Below are 22,731 nucleotides of genomic sequence, written 5' to 3' on the forward strand. Positions count from 1 at the left end.
TCAAACCTAAATCCATGCACATTCGTGATACCTGATCATGTTGGATGCAGTGGTTGGTGTTTCTTGTAGAATGCTAGAGACTGAACACTGTGTCTTTTGATAAGTAGTGTTTGAGCTGTGTTGAACCTGATCAGGTGACTGTCCAGTTATGTAGTATCATTTCCCTTTTCTTATCTCAGAACCACAAATAACCACATACAGTAGCTGTATCATACACACACCTTGCCTATTGTTTTTAAACCATTAAATATATCTTAACTGGACTGTGTGGGACTTGAATGTTGCACCTTTGCCGATGTTCCCAAACCGGGTTTCAACACTTTCTGTGACAACGGAATGTTTTAAAAAAGCCGGATTAACATCATGTTTGCCGGGTTAGCCAATTTCAATTGTGCTCGCTTAAATGTTAACAGAACGGTGTTTTAATTCTGTTGGTTCGTTCAATTTAGATTTTGAATTCTGCTCAAATCAATCATTCACGTTAACGTGATGTGGGTGTTTTTCTCAGATGGCAGAAGAGCAGCCAGCAGCTCCTCAGATGGCAGGAGAGACAGTGGACGGATGGCACACAACGCTCCATCTGATCATGCTTCAGCACCAGTAAGTCACGGCCACATTCCACTAGGTCCGTGTTCGGTCCGTCTGCGCTGCGGTACGGCTTCGGAGCCGATACGTTTCCACTCTAATCATTGTGTCAACTCCCACCTACTCCGCTGCGTTGCGTGTCTACTCCGTCCCAGCCTAGATGATCCGGAGCTCTCCGAAAAAGATACGCAAGGCTTCTATTTTTCACGGATGACGGAGCAAAGCTGCAGCAAGTTGGGCGGAGCCAGGCAAGAAATCAACAGGGCAGAGGTGTTTACAGCATTCAATATCAAGCCAGAGGACAAAGATGTATGAGGAAAAGTTCATCATTGAAGTGGAAAACCACAAAATAATATATGACACGACGCATCCTTGACAACACCAAGCAAGTCCACCCCTCCTCTGCTTCTCCAGTTGGGAACAATGATGTTCTGCCTGTTTGTCGTTGTATTTATCGCACATACAAATTGTCTCGCGCAATTTCACCGCGGAGTCACTCTAGCTGTCTGCCGGAGCAGAGCCGTGACGTGCTCTGCACGCAGCCGGTTAGTGTTGGCGGAGCACAGCCACAACGCAACGCAAATGCAACCAGTGCGATTCCCCAGTCACTCTTGTGCTGACACATTGACTGACATCTGATACATATTGGAGTTATGCTAACTGGATTTCTGACTTGCCTTATTTAGCTTGTAACTCCTCTCATGCGGAATCCTCCAGTGCTGCAGTGTCTGGTCTCTCCTGTCCCCCAGCTGGCAAACACAAAGGATGCTATTGAAGTATGGTTGGCAAACACCAAGGATGCTATTGAAGTATGGTTGGCAAACACCAAGGATGCTATCAAAGTGCTGAAATACTAGGGGTGGGGGGAAAAATCGATACACCATAATATCGTGATATTTTCCCTGACGATATTGTATCGATTAAAAAAAAAAAAAAAATGTGCAGGCCATGCCACCGGGCATCTGCCCGAAGCGCCCGATGGTGCAGTCCGTGCCTGCAGTAGCGTATTGAGTCCAGAGAAGCTTAATAATGTAGCAAAAAAAAAACACTGCATGTTTTACTTCCGGTGAGGTAAAGAAAAAAGGTAGGAAAAGAGGAGTTAGTTGTGACAATATATCAAAATATCGCAATATTCAATATATCGCAATACTATCGTATCGTGACTCAAGTATCGTTTTAGTATCGTATCGTGGGCATCTGGTGATTCCCACCCCTATGAAATACAGTCAGAAAGACCTCGATAAAGCCATTGCCAAGGTCATTTCTGACTTTGAGCTCAAAATGGTTATTGGAAATACTGGGTAAGTGAATGTAACTCGTTTGTGTATATTCTCTCCACATTCAGAATAAGGATGCACCTGAGTTCAACTGTCTTCTCAGTTACTGTATCTGGCTTTGCTCATCTGCTAAGGGGCAGAAGGAGAAGCAGATGGCTCAGACAGCACAATAAGGCTCTCCTGGAGGAAGATGGCACGAGGACTACAGACTGACTACTACGACCTCTGCAAGAAAGTGGAAGACTCCAGTGAGGAGCTTGAGAAAAACCACTTCAATTGCGCTGCGTACGAACCCCGTTTAAGGGTCTGGTAGTGCTGCTCCTACATTTTGCTCCTTTGCAGGTATTCTGCCGGCACGAGTCTCTAAAGTAGAGAGGATATGTCAGACGTGTGCTTTATGGGAGATGCCATCGCTTGGTTTCTGTGTGTATGTCCTATTGTCCTTGTGTACAATAGTGTTTGCTTGCTTGAATGACTAAAAGTGTATCTATTTTATTTTATTTGCTTCTATAGTCATTGACCTTGTATTAATTCACATAATTTCCCCCCCTTAATTCCCAATTGTCATTTTTAACTATTATTAGACTAACTTGCTAACGTTTTAAATTCATTGTTGCTGTGGGCAGAGGAGATTTTCAGGGTTACCACTCCCTCCAAGTGGCAAAAATAACTAAAGATCTTAAAGCATTACCATGTTGGATGATTTTTCCTCTAGCCTGTGGCCCCATTCACTGGCTGATAGAAGCTCAGATGGCTCATTGCAGCCCCCATGTGGACTGGTGAGACATTTCAACACGGCTGCGGTAACTTACTGTGCTTTTACAGTAAATGCTCTTAGCGGTCCATGGGGTTCAGAGATGGGAGAAGGATTCCAGCAGCCATCATTAACACAGCATTTTTGCACCCAGTGTGATGCCTGCAAGGCCCAGCAGGGCTTTCAGCTCATAAGGTTAGAAGATGTCTATCTTCAAAACTGAGGAAGACTTGCCTCTGTGGGACTCTGTCTCTCTCCTCATTAACTAGGCGCCGTTTTCAGGGCGTGGGACTTCTGATAAAGATGATCTAACAGGATAGATGCATCTTTGGTGCAGTTGTTTTCTGGACATTTTCCCATGCTACGGACGAGGTTTGGTCTTCTGCATCCAGTTGGCGGGGGGACGGCGCTGTAAGCGGGGAAATGAAACGAGTGTTACTCTGTGATGTCACAAAGTTACGGAAGTGAAACCGGCTCATTAGGAGGCATGTTTTCCTTCCGTGGCTGGTGAGGATTTATCTGGGGACCATGTGTTTTGAGGCTTCCATGATGTTTAAATTAGCACGCCCTTATAATCAAAGACGCAAGGGAAATCATGTTTTACATGAAATGGGACCTTAACAAATTCACAAGAACATGGCTATCAAGCTAAAGACTGTGGGGGGTTGCTTTATTCTGCTGAATGGGGGAGGGGAAAAAAAATCATAGCTTTGCTCTATGTACACAGCAATACAAGCCAAATAAAAATCTCTTACAGGCCACCTGTTTTGTTCAAGTAGGTCTTAATTTAAATGAAAGGACTCCTGATGCACGTAGTAGAAGTCTGATTCTCTTGAGTTTGTGTTTTCATCCAGCACTATAGGAGCCTGGGACCTTCAGCTGGCTTTCAGTCTCTTGGTTTCCACGCCGGGTGCCTCAGCGTCGTCCTCCTGGTCTCGCTTGGCGCCTCGGCCGGTCGTCTTCGGGTCGCTGTTGACTTCGCCGGCGCCTCCTTTCATAAGTCTTAGCTCCCTCCTCTCTCTTCTCTCCTCCATCTCCCCGATCACTTCGGCGAACAGGGCTTTGAGCGCGGGGATCAGCCTGGGGAGGACCCGGAAGTCTCCGAACCGGATCTGAGAGGAGAGGGAAGAGGAGAAAAGGGTCAATGGTAAGACTGGCAGGAAAGTCAGAAGCACTGCAAGGGAATACCGCTGAACGTCTGTCTGTACGCAATGTCACACCAGTGTGGAATTCAAAGAATGAAGTGTATGACATTGAAGTTGGAAGTTAATACATACACTTAGGTTGAAGTCATTAAAACTCATTTTAAACCACTCCAGAGATGTTGCATAAAGTATGTTGATCTATACATTCATCCTAACTCTAAGCCCTAGGGACAGAATGTAGGGAACCAGTGGATGGATAAATCCAGAAGGAGGCGGTAATGCAACATAAAGGGTGCCAACTGCCATTAAACACCACAGAAGAAGAAGAAGAAGACTCACAACCTAACGAACAAACATCACTGAATAGAGATACTTGAAGTTGAAGAGTGTCACTTACTCTCATGTGGTCAAAGGATATTCCCACTCGCTCGTTGAAGTCTTGGCTGAACAGAGGAATCTTGGCATAACGCTGGCTGAAGTGGTTGAGCATGATGAACTCAGCGTTCATCTTCATGCCAATGCCGATGGCCTGGGAGGTCGTGCTATCAGGATGGAAAACGAGCACAGAGTCAACAAGTTCTATTATAGGCTAGTCTCTCGACCAACAAGTTCTATTATAGGCTAGTCTCTCGACCAACAAGTTCTATTATAGGCTAGTCTCTCGACCAACAAGTTCTATTATAGGCTAGTCTCTCGACCTCCGAAGTACAGACGGGTAGCTGGGAGCGTTTTTTACGTGAGCCGACACGTCTGTCTTGAGAGACTAATTATAGGCCTACCACTTGCATCACTAGACTTCATCCCATGGTGAAACACAAGGAAGTGCAACAACAAAGTTACGTTTAGGAGTCCTGTAGATGCATCTCTCAAGAGGGAAATGTACTTTTGATTCAATTTCAACCAGGATATTTTTTCTGAAGAAAGAAAAGATGCTGGTGAAAAGACAGACGCTCACTCTGCCTCCTTACATTTGTTCTTTTTTCTTTGCAATAACAAAGTGACTTTTTTGGAGTCCTGTAGATGCATTTCTCAGAGGGAAATGCACTTTTGATTCCATTTCAAAAGGGATATTTTTTTCTAGAGAAAGGAAGGATGTTGGTGAAAGGGCAGATGCTCACTCTGCTTCCATGCATTTTCTTTGCAAAAATCAATGGCAATTTCTGTGTAGAATGCAGAAAACAACAATGTGCTCAAAAGCACCTGCAATCTCAGAAGCACAAAGAAACTGCATTGCTTTGTCAGCGGTAGATGGAGCTTGATCTTTCCTTGTTTGGAGTACCGGTAGTCATTTTGAGTCATTTCCATAAAGGGGGATATGTGATGTCATGATATTCACTCACCTGTGCCTTTTCTCCTCGGCCTCTTCCTCCAGTCCGTCTTCCAGCGTCGCCTCGTGGATCAGTAAGGTTGCACTCTTTCCTTAAAAAATGGAAGGAAAAAAAAAAACAATTTAAAAACTTGAGCCGCACAACTGCAGCGCAGAGTGACGCCTCTTCCTCACCCCACAGGAAATCAATCGGGTAGTCTGTGTTATCACCGAATCAGAATCAGCTTTATTGGCCAAGTACAGTATGGACACATACAAGGAAATTGGCTCCGGTTCGCTTAACTCTCAATGTACTCTCTCTCACACAAAAGAAAAAGTAGGCTCAGGCTAAAACTGACAAGAATCACAAAGGATAATTAAACATTACCTGCTATATACAGTGCAATAATAATAAGTGTATGAAAGAGCGTCTATTTTGAAAGTGTGTGTATGAAAGGGATATATGTACAGTATATATGGATATATATATACAGTTATAGGCAGTTATTGTTATAGGCAGTTATTAATACAGTTCTTTACGTGTAAAATAATATAAATAAGCTACATGTATAAACAATTCGGTCAGGTATTGCACAGTTATTTACATGTATAAATAAGCTACATGTATAAGCAATCAGGTAAGGTATTGGACGGTATCACGAATGGGCACCGCCCTGTTTGTCTGGTGAGCTGAGCCATCGATAATGAACAGGATATACTCGCTGTCTCTGCGAGGCTTTGCTTGGACAGTATCCAGTCAAGCAATTTAAAGAGTCAATGAAGCGGATCCCATAAGAAGAACCATCCCAAGAGCCTGCCAGCTATGATAGTGATCTGAGAAGCATTAAGAAATATCTGATAAATTATGCAGGGAAAGACAAATAGTGCAGCTTTGGTCCAGATGCTCTTAAAGGAACACTCCGCCGATTTTCAACCAGCATTACAAAATCAGTAGTATTTATATATCAGAAAACTGTGTAAACCGTTTTACAGTCATTCATTTAGACGACATCTTCACTACTCTGTTTGCAAGAACACCGCAGAATAACTCCAGAGTGACGAGTTTAAACTACCGTACTGTACTTCTCCTCCGTCCATACCAGCTTCTTCCCCCTAGCAGGATGCTGTGGTTATGAGAAATATAAATGAATTGGTAAGTGGGCATAGAATGTAATTGATCGTTAAGGAATTGAATCGATCATGTGGAATTTTGATTGATTATTATATATATATATATATATATATATATATATATATATATATATATATATATATATACACACAGTATATATATATATATATATATATATATATATATATATATATATAATTTTTTTTTTTTTTTTGCGGACTAGGTTTGGGTGGAATTCGTTCCTCCTCGCCCCACTCTATTGCACAGCCGACTAACGTGAGGTGGAGCTTCATATAGTCTCTAGTTTTCTGGCTGGGCACGGGCCTTTGTGCCAACAAAACAGTTTTAAACATGGGGAATTCACACCGGCATGCCCTGGGGACACAAACAAACGCACCCAGCGGTCTGCGGACCTCAGTGAGGCTCAGGCCTGTTGATTTGACTCTTGTGCTGTCAGCTCAGCTGGAAGACGCCGATTGCCTTACATCATGTAACCTGACATGTAACATGTTTGTTTACCTGGCCACAGCGCTAGTGTCTGATATTCTTACGACACAGCGGCATCGCCAATATAGCTGGCCGAGAACGCGCAACGTTATTACCAGACCAAAAAAAAAAAAAAAATATATATATATATATATATATATATATATATATATATATATATATATATTATTATTATTATTATTACGCTATCGATAATCAATCGTTAATTTTCCCGATTTTCGATTATGGAAATTTTTCAAAATGAACATCCCTAATAATGTCACTGTTTCTAATCTGTTCTGGAGAAAATGGATTCTAGCCGTGTTTTTTGGTGCACCTTTTGATCATCCAACACACAGCATGTTTTCTGTTTGCGTGTCTGCGGGAGCGCAGCAGTTCAATTAAGCTGCGACATGGATCCATTACGCACAGCCCGTCTGGCCGGTCTTGTCGCCTGTATGTTGGATTTAACCTCGGGCTAAGTCAACACAGTTATTCAGTTTTGCTTATTGTTCTATAAACAACTCACTCTGTCCTGTGAATATATATATATATATATATATATATATATATATATATATATATATATATATATATATATATATATTTGCTGTTATCTATCTCTACTGGAGTGAAACAGTGACTGTACTAACCCATGTGTGCGAAGGCATCGCAGGGCATGGTGTCACCAGAGAAGGCCAACTTCCAGCCAGAGCGGTGGGTGATGCTGCAGGCGTAAGCATTCCTACAGTGACGCACTGAGCATGTCTGGAACTGAGAGGCAGAGAGAGAGGAACACACTGAGCATGTCTGGAACTGAGAGGCAGAGAGAGAGGAACACACTGAGCATGTCTGGAACTGAGAGGCAGAGAGAGAGGAACACACTGAGCATGTCTGGAACTGAGAGGCAGAGAGAGAGGAACACCAGGCTGGATGACATTTTTTACCCTTTAATATTGAATGATGTGATGCAGGGCGGGGCGATATGCCGAAAAATTACCAAAACCGACCAAATTTCCTACATGTCGGTCTGTTCGTTAGATATACTTGTCAAGGAGCCAACTTTGCATAAACAGTTTCATTGATGTTGCTTCAGTTAAACAGTCAAACTTCAAAGTAAGAAATGTGTTGTAGAATCCACGGGGTCAAGCCAGTCACAGATAAGTTAACGTTGCGAGGCAGCTGGATTCGCGCAAGATCATGAGATCATGATCACACGACAAACCGATCTTGCCACGCTCCAATCTATTGGTTTGAATTCGAACCACGACCAATCAGCGTCCTGTGAGGCAGCTATGGGCGGGCTTTGGTGTGACGACAGCGAGAGTGAGCCCGTGCCGTGATAGATGTGATGGTTCATCCAATCACCTGGCTGCCAGGTATTTTTTGAAAGTGCCCGTCCTTTGAAAAAGTTTCCCGAGCGACTCGTTCCCAGATGGTTATGTGAAAACAAACCACCTGGCAGCATCAGGTTAGAGAGAAGTATTGTTTGCCTTCAAAATAAAAGACGATAAATCGCTGGTGTTAGAAAAACAAACAAATGATTGTTTCTTTTATCGTTATTGAGGTAAATGCAACACTATATCAGATCAAGTCCTTGTCCCGCATGTGTTTTCTTCCACCTTAGAAACATTGCAAAGCTCAGGTCTGTTGTATCTCATTCTGTGGCCATTTTTAAAAAGCAGCTAAATACGCTTCCGTTTAGCCTTTTGTGTTGACTGAATTTTTGTAACTGACTGTAGTCCTTTCTTTTGTAATTTACCGTTACTTGCATTGATTGACGGACTCTTCTGTATTTTAACCTGTGCAGCACTTTATGAGTCCTCTCTTAGGGCTTTCACACCGGCAAAGCTCCGTGCCGGTTCCGGTTCCAGAACCCTAATCTGAACTGGCCTGCGCGTTCAGACCGAAAAAATAATTGGTTCGGAACCTGAAAAGTTGGTTCTCAGCTGAACCAAAAAATAGTTGGTTTTCCTTGGGAACCGTGACATCATCAGTGGGCGTGTCTCATTCTAGGCTGTGAAAACGAGCAGGAAGGAGAAGAAGGCAGTGACAACACAGAGAAAAATAATTTGCAGTGGTCTCCTGAGGAAACCAAATGTTTAGTGGCGATTTGGGCATCTACCGAATCTCAAGAAAAGCTAGAAAGCAGTACAAGAAAGAGCAAGTCATATGCCGAACTTGCAGAAGAGAGGGCCAAGGCTGGGTTCACTCGAACGCCAGACCAAATAATTAATAAACTTAAAAAAATAAAAAATAAACTGAAGAAGGACTACCGAATAATGTCCTCCCACTTTGGTTCCGCTTAAACTGGTGTGAACACGGGCTGGTTCGCCAGAAAGCACCAAGGTTCTGAGACTCCAGAACGGAGCCGGAGCCAGAACCAGAACCGTGTCTGTCTGAAAGCGCTATCTGTGAGAAGTGCTATACAAATAAAATGTCCTTACTAACTATATAGTGATATCAATGTAATCTCTGGCCATATCGCCCGTGCCTGATGTGATGTTCATACAGCTACAGACCTTTTCCAGATCGTTTTTCTTCAGCAACGCTTGGATGAATGACTTCGTCTTGTACTTGGCCACCTCAGCGCCCTCACACAGAAATTTGTTGGGCACAAAGCTGAAAAACAAAATGAAAGACTCCGTTAAGTGGAAAATGAGTCATTTGAAAGCTGAGTACGCAACAAAAAGGTACTCTAAGAAGATGAGGCTGAGCCAGCATTTTTTCCAACTCTTCCTGTAAATACTGGGGATGTTTTGAGCACCAGATTAAGATCAATGCTCAACGCTCAGTAGCTTACTGCAGCTATGGGGATAAAATATGCTTAAGTGCAATCCTTTTTCATCATTCTTGTTAGTTATATTGTGCAGATAGGACTGTCCCCAATGCAAAAATAGCAACGATAACCCGACTTTTCAGCTCAAAATCTCTTTTTACCTGAGGCCCTTGCCATCAAGGGAAATTATACTTCACCAAGTTTTAAGATGGAATACACTTGAATACTTTAATACAGTTTCACCCACAGCCTGAGTACAAACATTACAATGAAATGTTTGTGTTGATGTGTTAAGAAGTATTTTGGGTCCACGTACTTGACATGGCTGAGGATCTCCTCGCAGTGGTCATGGTACTGGTTGAGCCAGGTCATGATCTGGGCTGGAGCCACCAGGTAGATGGGGGTGAACGCCTTCCCAAGAGAAGTCTAAGATCCACAAGCAGGAGACATTCAGTCAGTCACACTTAAAAGCAGAGTTCAGATACAAGGGATGTTCAGACTCACACAAGAAAGGATACAACTTAGTAGTATTTGAAAAATAAACTTTATTTTGAACTTACCAATGCTCTTTCCCTTTGGTACAGCAACTTCAACAAACCCTTGGGTAAAAAATAATAATATCAGGATTTAAGTGGTTGTTTTAAGCTAGAAGCAACTCAACTTTCTATTGACTTGTGCTGTTTTTCTAATCAATTAAGCCCACGGCCAAAACGTGTTTTATGTGCAGCTACTGGTATTTCCAGCCGCTTACTGTGTGGTGGTCAGCGTGCATGTGTGAGATGCTTACTGTGTGGTGGTCAGCATGCATGTGTGAGATGAAGATTGTGGAGAGCTTGGAGAGAGCCTCGTCCACACCGTCCCCATAGTGTCTGCACAGCTGACCAAACGTCCCCTCGCCACAGTCCAGCATCACGGACTGAGTCGGGCTGCAAATAAGGAACAGAGCAAGTTATTAAATACACGCTAGAGAGTAGAAATATCCACCAACACGCAGATGAAGGTGAATACATCGTGTGTACAACAGCATGGCTCACAACCTTTTCTGACTTATGGCCCACTGTTTTTGTGCGGTGTATTTTTGCTCTTGTACTATAGTCTGGTTACTTCGCACTGTACTGTACTATATTGTATTATTTGCTTGTCTACTTTTGTTTGTGCATGAAGCACTATGTAACTGTGTGTTTTATATAAATAAAGCCTTACTTACTTGAAAATCTAAAAAATATTCACGGCCCACATCTGACCATAAACAGTACGGAGGCCAAATAAGATGCTATCAGACCACTTTTCATTTTAATGATAACATGAGCTGTCCATCAGCACCACACAGAAATCAGAAACTAAAGGTGAAGCTGGCTGTCTGCAATAGGCTAATTAACAAATAATTGATTAGAAATTAAATAATGGTATCATTCAACAAAAGGAGAAATGCATTCTCATACATAATAATTAAATTGTCTGTGATGCTTTATACCAAATTAAACCAGAGATGAGAGAAGAAAATATCTGTTTTCTCTGTTTCGGAGACAGTTTGGATTTCACTCTTAAGTTTATATTCATCACTTCTTGTGGGTGACGTATAAGTGTCCGTCCCAAAAGGGAATATCATTTATAATATAAATATAATATAATTTGGGCAAACGGCAAATGTATAGTGTCTCAATTAGGTGGGACAGGATGCTCTTCTTGTTCTCTCTTGCAATCCCACTTTGTGACTTTGCCTGATAAATCCTGTCTAGTGCAACATTAAGACCGCATGAAACAGAATATTTACTTCCTTGATTTGATGCGTTTCCTGATGATACAGGATGTTAGGGTGGGGCTTAACGCAGTGAGGGATCATTCAAAAGTCTAAACCAATGGGATAACAGTCATGGAGGAAGAGGCAGTTTTATTTGAAGGGGTAATGCGGAGGGGCAGGACTGCTCAAAAATCTCTGATGTTTTATTAGGTTTTAACTTATATTTAATTTCATGGGGACTTGAATATCAGCACACCTGAGGCCCTGTACCTGATATTGACTAAAGTGCCGCTGACGTTCCTGATCTTCATGGGAAGTGCTGATCCAGTTCCTAAGAAAACCACCTCTGGGTATTTCTCTGCTTGGCCTGCATAAGAAACACAAAATATTCTATCATCTGTAAAGTATGCAAATCAAAAAAAAGAGAAAAAAGCAGCCTGAATGAATTTACATTTTGTTCATATTCAAAAAGTCATTGAAGGATCCTCCACTTAAAAAGTAAGAAAAAAGTTTTTTAGGCTAAGAAATATATACATAAAAATAAACTTGGTGCAGCTTCCAGAGCAGAACTCACCAGACAGCACCTCAGCGTCAGTGGAGCGAAACCGCTTGCACTCGTCCACTTCTTGGAGAAAGTTCGGGACCTCAGAAGCTTCTCTCACAAACTCCTCGGCATCACAGAAGGGGATGGCATCTCTGATGAATGACACACACACACACACACACACACACACACACACACACACACACACACACACACACACACACACACACACACACACACACACACACACACACACAGAGAGCAAGGCAAGTTTATTTGTATAGCAGATTTCCTACACAGAAGCAATTCAAAGTGCTTTACATAAAATGGATCAAAAGAACAGAGCAGAGTGTTGTAAGGTCAAATATAAGATCCAAAAGGTCACAGTGCAAAATTATTCGCATATTTTTACTTTGCGAATTCATATGCATTAGGGTTATGTGATGTGATGTGAACCAAACAGCCATCACGATGGTTCCACAGTGAAACATCACAATCGTTGTTGACGGGGGGCGGGGTTTTGGGGGGAGGGGGGTGTTGGGGGAGGCGAGAGAGGGAGGCAGAGGGGGCTGGTGCTGAAACTGAAACTGTGAGCAGAGCTGAGGCTATTTATCCTGTGTTGGATACGTAATTACTACCTACAAAGGTTTTCGTTTGCTTTTGTTTTGCCACACTTGCGCTCAGACAGCCCACAGATGGACATCACGATGGTCCGAGGCGAGGTAGAAGCCTCAGAGGTCAATGGGACTCGGCCCATCGACGATGGTCGATGCCATTGTCCATGGTGCCAATATGCATACTAGTTAGATCTGAAATGATGCTCTATTGTGGGTGAACTCTGTAGCCAGCCTGCACAAACACTACTGCAGGAAAGAGTGGATTCTTTCCACATGTGACCTTGGTGCTCTGCTACAGGACTTGAGAGAAGCAGGGGGGGAAGGAAAGGAGAAGAGAGAGAGAGAAAAAACACAGCCTGACACTTTACCACGAGGTAAAAAAGAGAGAGAAAGTGGGCGAGTGCAGTGGTCCATTGCAGATTGTTTTCTGTGACAAGGCGGGCCTCGGAGCTCTAAAGTAATGTTGGGTAAATTGGGGGGGGATTGAAGGACAAACTAACCTTTGCCACTCCATTACAGGTCTGAGCTGGAACTTGAGCAGACACTCGCCTCTGACGTTGGGGACATGCAGCACAGCCGGAGTCTCCTGAGGAATGACAGACACAAAAAAAAGAGAGTCCGTTTTTGATATCGTATGTTTTCTTTAAGGACTGCACTTGATTTTGTGCCTTTCGTGAGAAAAACTTTTTTTCCCCTCCAGTCAACTCTGTGTCAAATAAATATGCACCAATATCTGCTGCAAATTATGAATCGTTTATACTATAAACTTTATACTATAGTAATGAAAAATAGAAAGAATAATAGAGCATTACATGGAAATGTACCAAACACGTCACATATATTCAGTATGAAATAAGCGTAAAATTGTCAAAATGTCATGCAATATATAACAAAAGAGAAGGATATGAATATGAAGAATACAAATACGTGAACTTAGGCTGTGAACTTATGTTAGCCTTTTGGTAGGACACGTCCCCATCAGTGTGCGCTTAGTTTGATTGGCTTGAAGCAGCTTGGTGGACTTCGCTCTCCCATTGGTGCCGACTAGTGTCCTCTAGTAAGAGAGTGGCGTCAGCGGAGGACCAAAATGCGAGACTCATTAGCCAATGAACAGCCAGGAATGGGTCTCGCGCTACTTTTGCATGCTAAAATAAAGCTGATAATGTACAATTTGATTCAAGGGATGAAAAACCCTTCCAAAGTGCAACACAAACTGTCTATTTTGCTGCAACTCGACAGTGCTGCTTTTTTTACTTAAGAGTTCCACTTTCTACTTCCTGGAAGAAAACTGGTCCATTGGAGTGAATGGAGATGTCGGAACTCTTCTATTATACGGCTCTGGTGCCGACCATTTCAGTCGGTGCCGGATGGAAATCCCATTCTGCTCCCTGCGAGCTCTGCAATTGGCTCCCACCCGCTCTGACTGACCGGCTGCGACCATATATGATTTCCTTTCCGCTCCCTCCGTGTTGAATCTGTGGATCTCAAATGCCTCTGCTGCGCCCCTTTGAAACAATAACAACAGCAGCGCTAGCCGCTAGCTCGTTGCTACACGCTGAAAATGATTGATGTGGATTGTGCAATGAAGCCAGCCTGCATGGTACTTTCAGTGGATGGCTGTAAAGATATTAAACTGAGCCTTTTTCCCCGCTAGTCCACAGTGGAGCTATTACCAGCCGGACTCTCTCCCGTTGCAGGGAGAGAGTCTGGCAACTAGCGAGACTAGTGTGCGCTGGACAGATGATGTCTCACAGCTGCTGTTACCTTTGTTTTATAAGGCCTGAGTTTTGGGAAGATCTCCGGGTGAATCATGTTGAGCTGAGCTTGAATCTTGTGGCTCCTGACGTTGTGGACCGCACACACCTGTTCGTTGAGGATCAGATGCTCTGTTGTGGATGGAAACCTGCAGAAACACACAAGACACAGAAACACTCGGCATTAATTCATAGATTTCAGTTGACATCACACAACTGTTGCGGCGCCATCTTGGGGGCCAATTTGAAACAACATGCCCTGTGCAATTGTGAATAGTGGAACACTGGTGTCAAACGAATGTTAATATCTCAAAAACTATTAATCAAATACTGACAATGTGAGTGAGAGCAGAAGTAGCTGAAGGGTTTGTTGTATAATATAAATTATGTGTGTAGTGTTTAAGTTGCGTGAACTGTCACAGTTTTAAAATGTGTGAATTTAGTCAAAAGTGCAGCGTGTTAAGTCTGCTAGAGTGAATTGTGACATCACACACTCGAGGCTGGCTCCATAGGATCCCATTATAAAAGGTGGAAAAAAGTAGAGAACTTACAAAAAGCACAAAAGGTATCACTGCTGAATAGGAGTAATACAGTAATACAAGTTAGAACCTGTTTAAAGTTTGAAATTGAGTTTGTAGTACAAAGTATGAAAGAGTAGTTAAGAGTTCAAACTTGGGCGTGGTTTGAACAGTCCTTCCATAGACTTACAGCAGGTACTAAGAAGTGATGTGCTGTGTTCGCTCCACAAGATGGCAGCCACAACAAAAATGTTCTGTGACTGAAACCCATGAAGAAGTGAAACCATAGATCTATGACATGAGGAACCTTTGAGGAGGACCGCAGGGCGCTAAGAAGAGTGAGGCGCGCGGCCCAGCACGTAACAGGATGTGAGCTGCCAGAACTGCAGGAACTGTATAACCAGAGGTGCCTCAGGAGGTCCCTGAAGATCATCAAAGACACAAACCATCCCCACAACAGCCTGTTCTCCCTGTTACCCTCAGGGAGGAGATACAGGGTCCCAAAAGCACGCACAAATCGCTTGAGGGACAGTTTCTTCCTGCAGACCACGAGACTCCTTAACATACACAAATAGTGTAGTAGCTGTACTGTACTGTAGCTGCTACCATTACGTATGTCTAATGTTTAATTGTATGTTTAATTAGGTATATGCTATTTGCACCTGTGCAAACAGAATGTCAATTATGTTTAAGTATGTTTAAAGTATGTACATGCCATTTGCACCTATGTGCAGTGAACATGTCACTGTCTTTGACTTGTCTTATCACTTTACTGCCTTATTGCTTGTTGTTTCTCTTGTTTTCCTGCACCTATATGCCCTGTTATTTTGCACTATGTTGTAAACGGAGTCTACAGCACAAGAATTTCACACGTGATAGCTACTTGTACTACGGAGTGACAATAAAAATCTTGAATCTTGAGTCTGTGGTTCAAAAATGAGTGAGCGTGTACCTCTCCATCCACTGTCGGTACTGATCCGTTTTCAGGACGGACTCTGGAGTCATGTGGACCACTAAGGCAGCTGGCTCCTCCGCCCCTCCAGTTTGATGCCTAAAGATGATGAAATCATCCATCAACACCCTTGAACTGTCCAAGTCAGCTCAACAAGCAAATACTTTTACATTCACTGGCCATCAAAAGTTTGACGACACCTAACATTGAAAATGTTTAATAAATGAACACGTTTTCTTTGTTGGTTTGCAATAACTTAACCCCATTAAAGACTAACAAGATTAAATTTGAGAAAACAAAATCACAAATGCAAATATTTGTGACGATAACACTGAAACAACTGAACTATACATGTATCAAAGAAACCTCCTAAGGAGCTGAACTGCTGGGTACACACTTTCTTCATGTAAACTGTCAGAGACTCTGCCATAAAAAAAAATACATTCTCTTCACACCAAAGACTAAGATCAACTTTGAGCGTTGAATAAATATTTCCCAAAGTATCAGTGAATTTACAAAAGTATTTTCCCCCCCTTAGTTCTCAATAACATGGGGATAAATAAATGATAACTTAACAGCGAAGAACAAATAGTACTTTAATAGTAAAAAAGGCTAACTTAATTTACAAAAGGTTGGTGTCCGCAAAGCTTACTTTACAAGTAGTCTACGTTTCAGTTTAGTTTAGTTACAGGAGAGAAACCGGATTAAATGCAGTACAGCATTGCTGGCTTCATAAGAAGTGGGAGCATGTCTGATGGAGCTCAGCGGAACGCTACCTGCTTAGCTGCTGATTGGAGCAAACGGCTTGGATGAAGTCCTCAGAGGGATCCTACCTGCCTAGCTGCTGATTGGAGCAAACGGCTTGGATGAAGTCCTCAGAGGGATCCTACCTGACTAGCTGCTGATTGGAGAAACGGCTTGGACGGAGTCCTCAGAGGGACATTACCTGCCTAGCTGCTGATTGGAGAAACGGCTTGGACGGAGTCCTCAGAGGGACATTACCTGCCTAGCTGCTGATTGGAGCATAAGGCTTGGACGAAGTCCTCAGAGGGACATTCGACGACAATGAAGATGGGTCCTGGGTCACTCGGAGTACAAACCTCCTCAGGCCGGATCTGCAGGACATCAGAAATAACGACGTCAGACGACAACGGAGAATTTAAACACTAACACACTCTGAAGCTGCATCATATTTAGGTTACCTCTTTCCCTTCGTACATGACACTTCTCCCATCCTTCAGAGCTGCAACGAGCGGACCGATGGCTGCTGTGCCACTGTGGTGGGAAAAACAGTTTGACAATTATTATTATTTTTAGATTTAAAAAGGGCGTTCGACACAGTCAACCACAAAGTCTTGTTAACTAAATTGTCCCATTTCAACTTCTCTGATCAAGCCATCAAATGGTTCCAATCTTATCTATCACACAGTGAACAGTGTACTGTGGTTGAGGGTGTCAGCTCCTCATACCTGGGTTGTCCAGTAGGGGTCCCCCAAGGATAAATTCTGGGGCCCATCTTATTCTCTCTTTATATTAATGATTTACCTGATTTTTGTCACAATGTTAATGTACAGTTTTATGCCGATGACACGGTCATCTTTGCCACGGCCAAAAATCCTGAAGAGGCAGCATGTGTCCTCTCTACTGCCTTGACCCATGTGCAGGCCTGGCTCACCAGGTCCTGTCTCCTACTGAACGCAAAAAAAACTGTTTGTATGTTTTTCTCGAAGCAAGCTACAACTCTTACACATTCCAACGTATTCCTAGGTACCGAGGAACTCAATGTTGTTAAGGAGTTCAAATATTTAGGTGTTATGCTAGACTCCACACTCTCCTTCAGGAGCCATGTTAAAATGGTGTCGAAAACAATAAAATTCCATTTACATAACTTTAGGCAAATACGGTGTTCCTTATCGGATAGTGCTGCCATGATGTTCCTGCATTCTATGATACGGTCACATCTGAGCTACTGCTTGACCAGCTGGTCGATGACAGGCCCAACAATCCTTAAGCCCAGGCCCGGCTCCAGACCCAAGTTACAGAGGGGGCCTGCCCCTAGCTTGGGGGGCCAAGCTACCCAAGGGGGGTCCGGAGGGATTGTGTACATTTTAAAGTAAAATTCGTCAACCTGGTGCATTTGAGAGCAAAATGAAGAGGCTAAATCTATGAAGAACTACACACATCTCTAATGTGTTGTGACTTTACAAATAATTAGGCCTAAACAATTAATATTAAATGTATTTACACATTGTGCACAAATTGCATTCATTGTGACAAATTTACAATAGTTAATATCCAGCCAGAATCATTGCAAATGGATGTTCAAAGTAACAGTTAGCAATAGCATTCAGTTAATCAATGCCTAATGACAGCCAGATTCCGTTTTAAACTTTAAAACAGAAAAACGGAAAAACGTTTTTAGCAAAAAAAAAAAAAAAAAAAAAAAAGGGGGGGGGGGGTTTTGAATGGGGGGGCCAGTTTGTTGAATGGGGGGGCCCGGCCCGGTCAGGCCCGCCCCTAACGCCGGGCCTGCTTAAGCCAATTGATATACTCGATACCAACTCGACTTGATCCACCAGAGCCGTCACGAACGGAGACTGTGAGGTTCCACTTAGATTAGAAGAACCTTGTTTGGTCAGAATGTGCTGTCCTTTAGAGGATGCACGGTATGGAACAGCCTACCCCCTTCCATAAGGGAAAGCTCCAGTCTGGTCACCTTCAAGGGCCATCTAAAAGCGTGGCTGAGACTGAACCAGTCCTGCGACCATGTGTGACCTTGCAGGATGCTCACACTTGTATTATCTTTCACCATTAATAATTGAATTTTCCTCTTCTCTCTTTTTACTAATTGTACTGTATTGCTAGGATTGTATATTTCCCATGTATTGTATGTGTTTTCTCTGTCACTTTGCTTGTTTTCTGGGTTGCATCAACCTGCCAAGGGACTGCAGACGGAAACTAGCCTTCGGGCTATAATCTGGCATATTTACATGTACTGTCTGTACTGTTCATTAATATGCACTGTCCCTTTAAAAAAAAATATATATATCTGCAAAAGTTTTACAAGACGAAAACAATTGGTACATTTTAAAATGAAGGTTAAACCGTAATTCATCATTTCCCACACAATTGTATTCTGGACAGGGTGGAAAAGCGTAGCACTGTATTCATCAATTCTACCAGAAATACGTAAATGTTTCTTTTTTTTTTTCTGTATTCCTTTGTCTTCGACTATTGATTTGACCGCTGCGCTGCATACTTGCCCTAAGTCAAATTCCTCATTTGTAATCCGATTACTTGCTGTGGCTAGTGAATCGTGAATCTTGAATCATGTCCATCATATTGAAGGTGGACAACACTGACTGGACCACATCAGATTTTCAATAAAAGGCTAATATCAGCTGAAAAACACTATAATCCACTTACACAGGCAATCCACGCTCCTTGGCTTGAGCGACTAGGAAGTTTCCTTTCTTAGGGTGAAGCTGCAAAAGAGTTGGATAAGAAGACGATAAGACGAGCATCAGTGAGAGTTCTTCTAACATGAGTAAAACACAAAGGCGGATGACATTAAGATGACCTACCTTGCATATGAAGGCAACCACCAAAGAGGCATCTCTTGCTGATTTTTGTGTTCCACCTGCAACATATTTTAAAAGAGGACATGAACTATCTCACACTTTCAAAGACCCTCCACTGTTTGTGTGAATAAATAGAGTAGGAATTTAAGAGATCATCTTGTGCATGCTTATTTCTTCTCAGATGAGCCCTCAGTCCATTTTAATGGCGTCAAACCTGATATTTCCTTCTGTGGCATAGAAAAAGTCACTCTGCCACCTAGAGGCTGGGACCATGACTTACTATTATAAAGGAGAGGAGGTTTTTGGTTGATCACTTTGCAAATGATCACCTAAATGATGAACTTCAGTTAAAAGTTATGCTCTAATCCCCTTTTGTAACTATGGGATTTTTACATTTATTATTTTTCCTACATGAAGTAGCCTATTTTGCCATTTTCTATTTATTATAGAGTCTATTTATGACAATTATTTTTATCTATTGGGTGTTGCTTCTATGTATTTGCATGTCTCAGGCTCTCGGCACACCCCATTCTATCTATGAGAGCATCTACCACTGCCTCTTATTAGCGTCGTTGAGTGCTAATTGACATGACTAGTAGAGAGGGCTCTGAACTAGCCCATACCTTACTTGTTTGGTCTGTTTGCGCCATAGAGAAATTTTTTGTTTTTCTACTTATACTGTATACTCTTCTTTTTCATGTTTATCACATGTCTTGAATGGTTGTATGTTCCCTCTATATTTCATTGGGAACTGTCAACATAACATATACATTTGAGTGTCAATTTATTGTCATTGTCAGGCACCTGCATAGACTATTAGGCACTGACATGTGCCATGGGGTTTAACCAAATTGCTTTGCCCCGATCACGTGGCCCTAAATCCGCTTATGTATCGTGTCAATAATAATTACAATAAATAAAATAATCTGGTGTCAATCAGCCTGAAACTCCTGTCGTGTCCCTAGTTTTCACCTGGACTGCGTGGCCGCTCTCTGCCGTTGTTAGTGCGCCCCTCCTCTTGGTCCTCGGGGCTCCACAGGTCTCTCCTGTGAGACGAGGGGCTTCTGGACGGGCTGCTGCCCCCCGCCCGGGGGGACAGCTTTCTGCCATCGCCCCCCAACTGGGCTACAGAGCACCAACACAGAAACAAGAGTCAGGCAACAAGCAAAATACTTTTACTAGGATATCATGATTCAGATATAAGTGAACATGTACAGTAAGGCTGGAAAGATGAGAGAAAAGTTGCATGCATGTTTAAACCCACCAAATATTGGCACTTGATAAACCGCCATTGTGTCATCCGCGTACTTCTCTGCAGTGTATGGTCTTACCGCTAGGAGTGTATCATAGGCACAGTAAATATCACATAGGAAGATCTACCAAATACACAAAACAATGAATTTATCTATGCCAGTTCAGCAATTGCAAATTCAACATACACAGCTTGATGTCTTCTAGTGGTCCAGAAAACACCTTGATGGCATTTAAGTAGTTCTCCTTTAACAAAAAAGGCAGACAGGGGGAGAGAGAGAGAGAGAGAGAAGATTTAAAAAGGGTGCAAATTACATCGAGAACCTATTTCAGACATGTGTGGTTCATCATCGCCTCACCAGGTTTGGCGGTCCAGAGAGAACACACTCAGGAACGCCGGTGTCCTTCAGGGTTAAAATCATCCCTGCAGTAGAAAGCACAGATCTGGATAAGTTACAGTAGAAACATTTTGACCGTGAACCTCTAATAAGGAATAAAGATAAACCAGGTGCCCATAACAAGTCAGTAGTTAAAGGAATACACCAGCTTTTTTGAGAGATTGCCAGATTGGCCCATTGGTCAACTTACCCATTACATGATGAGAACATAGACGCAACAACATCATCCATATGTCCCTGGTAAATCGTTGGCTCCAGTGCTCCATGCTAACACTTTAGCATATAAACTATGTTGAGTTACAGTAGAACACTAGCATTATCTCAAAAGTGAGAAAATTAGAGCTTGTAGGAACTCTAAAGCTACGTGGTAAGTCATCTTAAACAATATGCAGATAGGTTAGGCAGTTAGTTTATGATAAAATGTAGCATGCAAAAATAACATACCGTTTCGAAATACCAGGGACTACTTTGCCCGTTTCCAAAAGTGAAGGTGGTGGATGATGGGAGACTGTGCAGCTAGAAAATCACTGCACAGCAGATGAATACGTGCCTACCTGTCTACATCATCTATACTGAGATAATGATTGATTGATTTTTTAATTGATGAATCTTAAGACCTTATAATGAAAACAACTAACCACTTTTTTATCACTACACACTAAGTCAGTCTTCTTACTTTGGATGATGCTAGTGGCCCCCTATCAGTCAACATAGTGCTAAAGTGTAGAGCACTGGACTGTACACATACACACACAGAGGATTTTGGTGTCTATAATATTCACATCACTTTACTGATAAGCTGACCACTGGGCCACCTCCTCCTCCTGGTGTATTCCTGTCAACAAAACTCTCGGGCCATTTGAGACAGACGGACGCGGCGGACCTGACAACCCCCCGACGTTCTCCCAGCTCACTCTGGTCAGGAAGATGTTGTCCAGGCGAGCAGCTTTCAGCCTGTCAGGAGAAAACACACATATCAGCTCTCTGTTCTGAATGATAATCTGTGTGTGTGTGTGTGTGTGTGTGTGTGTGTGTGTGTGTGTGTGTATTACTGTGGTGTGTGGACAAAGCAGCTTACTTGTGCTCCTGCATGAGTCTCTGTGTTCCTTCGCCACAGTTGAACAGGTACCTGATTTGTTTCCAGCAGTGTTGTAGTGGGAAATAAAATAAAAAGATGAGTCAACTATACAGACCTATACAGCCAATGTTCTGTCAATTTCAAACAACAATTTGGTACTGTTCACAATTATGTATGCCTATATATATTATGAATAGGGTTGGGATGGGGCAATGATATCAAATACGTCTGCAGTGTGTGTGTGTCATTGGTGTGTGTGTGTACCTGTTGAACTCGGAGAAAACATAGAGTGATGCAGCATTGTCCCTGCTCCCTGCACCGACCACCTGCAGGTAGACGGTGGACGGGCCGTGCACCTCCCCGCGCTTGTATCTGTTCTCTTTGGCCTTGACGCGCCGCAGCGGCTCATTCTGCTTCCTGGCTTTCTTTCTTTCCTGCAGCGGGTCCCTCTGCGTGGTACTGGTCGCCATTGTCCGGAAAAACTGGAAAACAGTCCGGTGAAAGCGAGAATCACAGCATGCGACTGCTGGAGGCCGAGCAGCGAGTGTGCCTTTCACAAACAGCAATGTAAAGGATTTCAGCCTCAGATTAACCCTATTCATAATAAACATCCAGCGTTATAAATAAATAAAGCAACGCGGGCAAATCACATGCAAAAGCACCTAATATTTCTTTTGATAAACATTACCACACTCTTCTAAAAAAATGCATTAAAATTACCTAATGACAGTATACACATCCACTGCTTTAAAGGTTGACACATGTGACATTTACTTCCGGCATCTAATGATGACGTAACGATGAGCTTATCGCTCATTGGTGCGAGTCACTTG

General features: G+C 42.7%; 1 protein-coding gene across 1 annotated transcript; it reads right to left on the minus strand.

Annotated features, from left to right (window-relative positions):
• Positions 1–3,289: 3,289 nt before the first annotated feature.
• elac2 (elaC ribonuclease Z 2) lies at positions 3,290–22,587 on the minus strand. Its single transcript, XM_083650177.1, has 24 exons — positions 22,163–22,587; positions 21,899–21,949; positions 21,704–21,774; positions 20,782–20,846; positions 20,611–20,668; positions 20,436–20,504; positions 20,144–20,296; positions 19,175–19,230; positions 19,017–19,075; positions 16,793–16,865; positions 16,593–16,705; positions 15,591–15,689; positions 14,131–14,269; positions 12,867–12,952; positions 11,780–11,901; positions 11,476–11,572; positions 10,252–10,390; positions 10,025–10,063; positions 9,781–9,890; positions 9,208–9,307; positions 7,339–7,459; positions 5,102–5,180; positions 4,159–4,303; positions 3,290–3,728 (listed from the first exon to the last, which is right to left on the minus strand). Exons 1-24 carry the CDS (start codon positions 22,507–22,509, stop codon positions 3,492–3,494), a joined length of 2,628 nt encoding a protein of 875 aa, XP_083506303.1. The 5' UTR covers positions 22,510–22,587; the 3' UTR covers positions 3,290–3,491.
• Between the last annotated feature and the right edge of the window lie 144 nt (positions 22,588–22,731).

This window comes from Poromitra crassiceps (assembly GCF_964638095.1).
Source record: "Poromitra crassiceps genome assembly, chromosome: 13".
NCBI lineage: Eukaryota > Metazoa > Chordata > Actinopteri > Beryciformes > Melamphaidae > Poromitra > Poromitra crassiceps.

Excerpts from the sequence above, each read along its gene's own strand:
- elac2 (XM_083650177.1), bottom strand. The coding sequence starts at position 22,509 with ATGTTTATTATGAATAGGGTTAATCTGAGGCTGAAATCCTTTACATTG. Across the intron at positions 16,706-16,792 it reads TCATGTACGAAGGGAAAGAG|ATCCGGCCTGAGGAGGTTTG; the intron begins GTAACCTAAATA and ends GATGTCCTGCAG. Across the intron at positions 3,729-4,158 it reads TATCCTTTGACCACATGAGA|ATCCGGTTCGGAGACTTCCG; the intron begins GTAAGTGACACT and ends CTCTCCTCTCAG.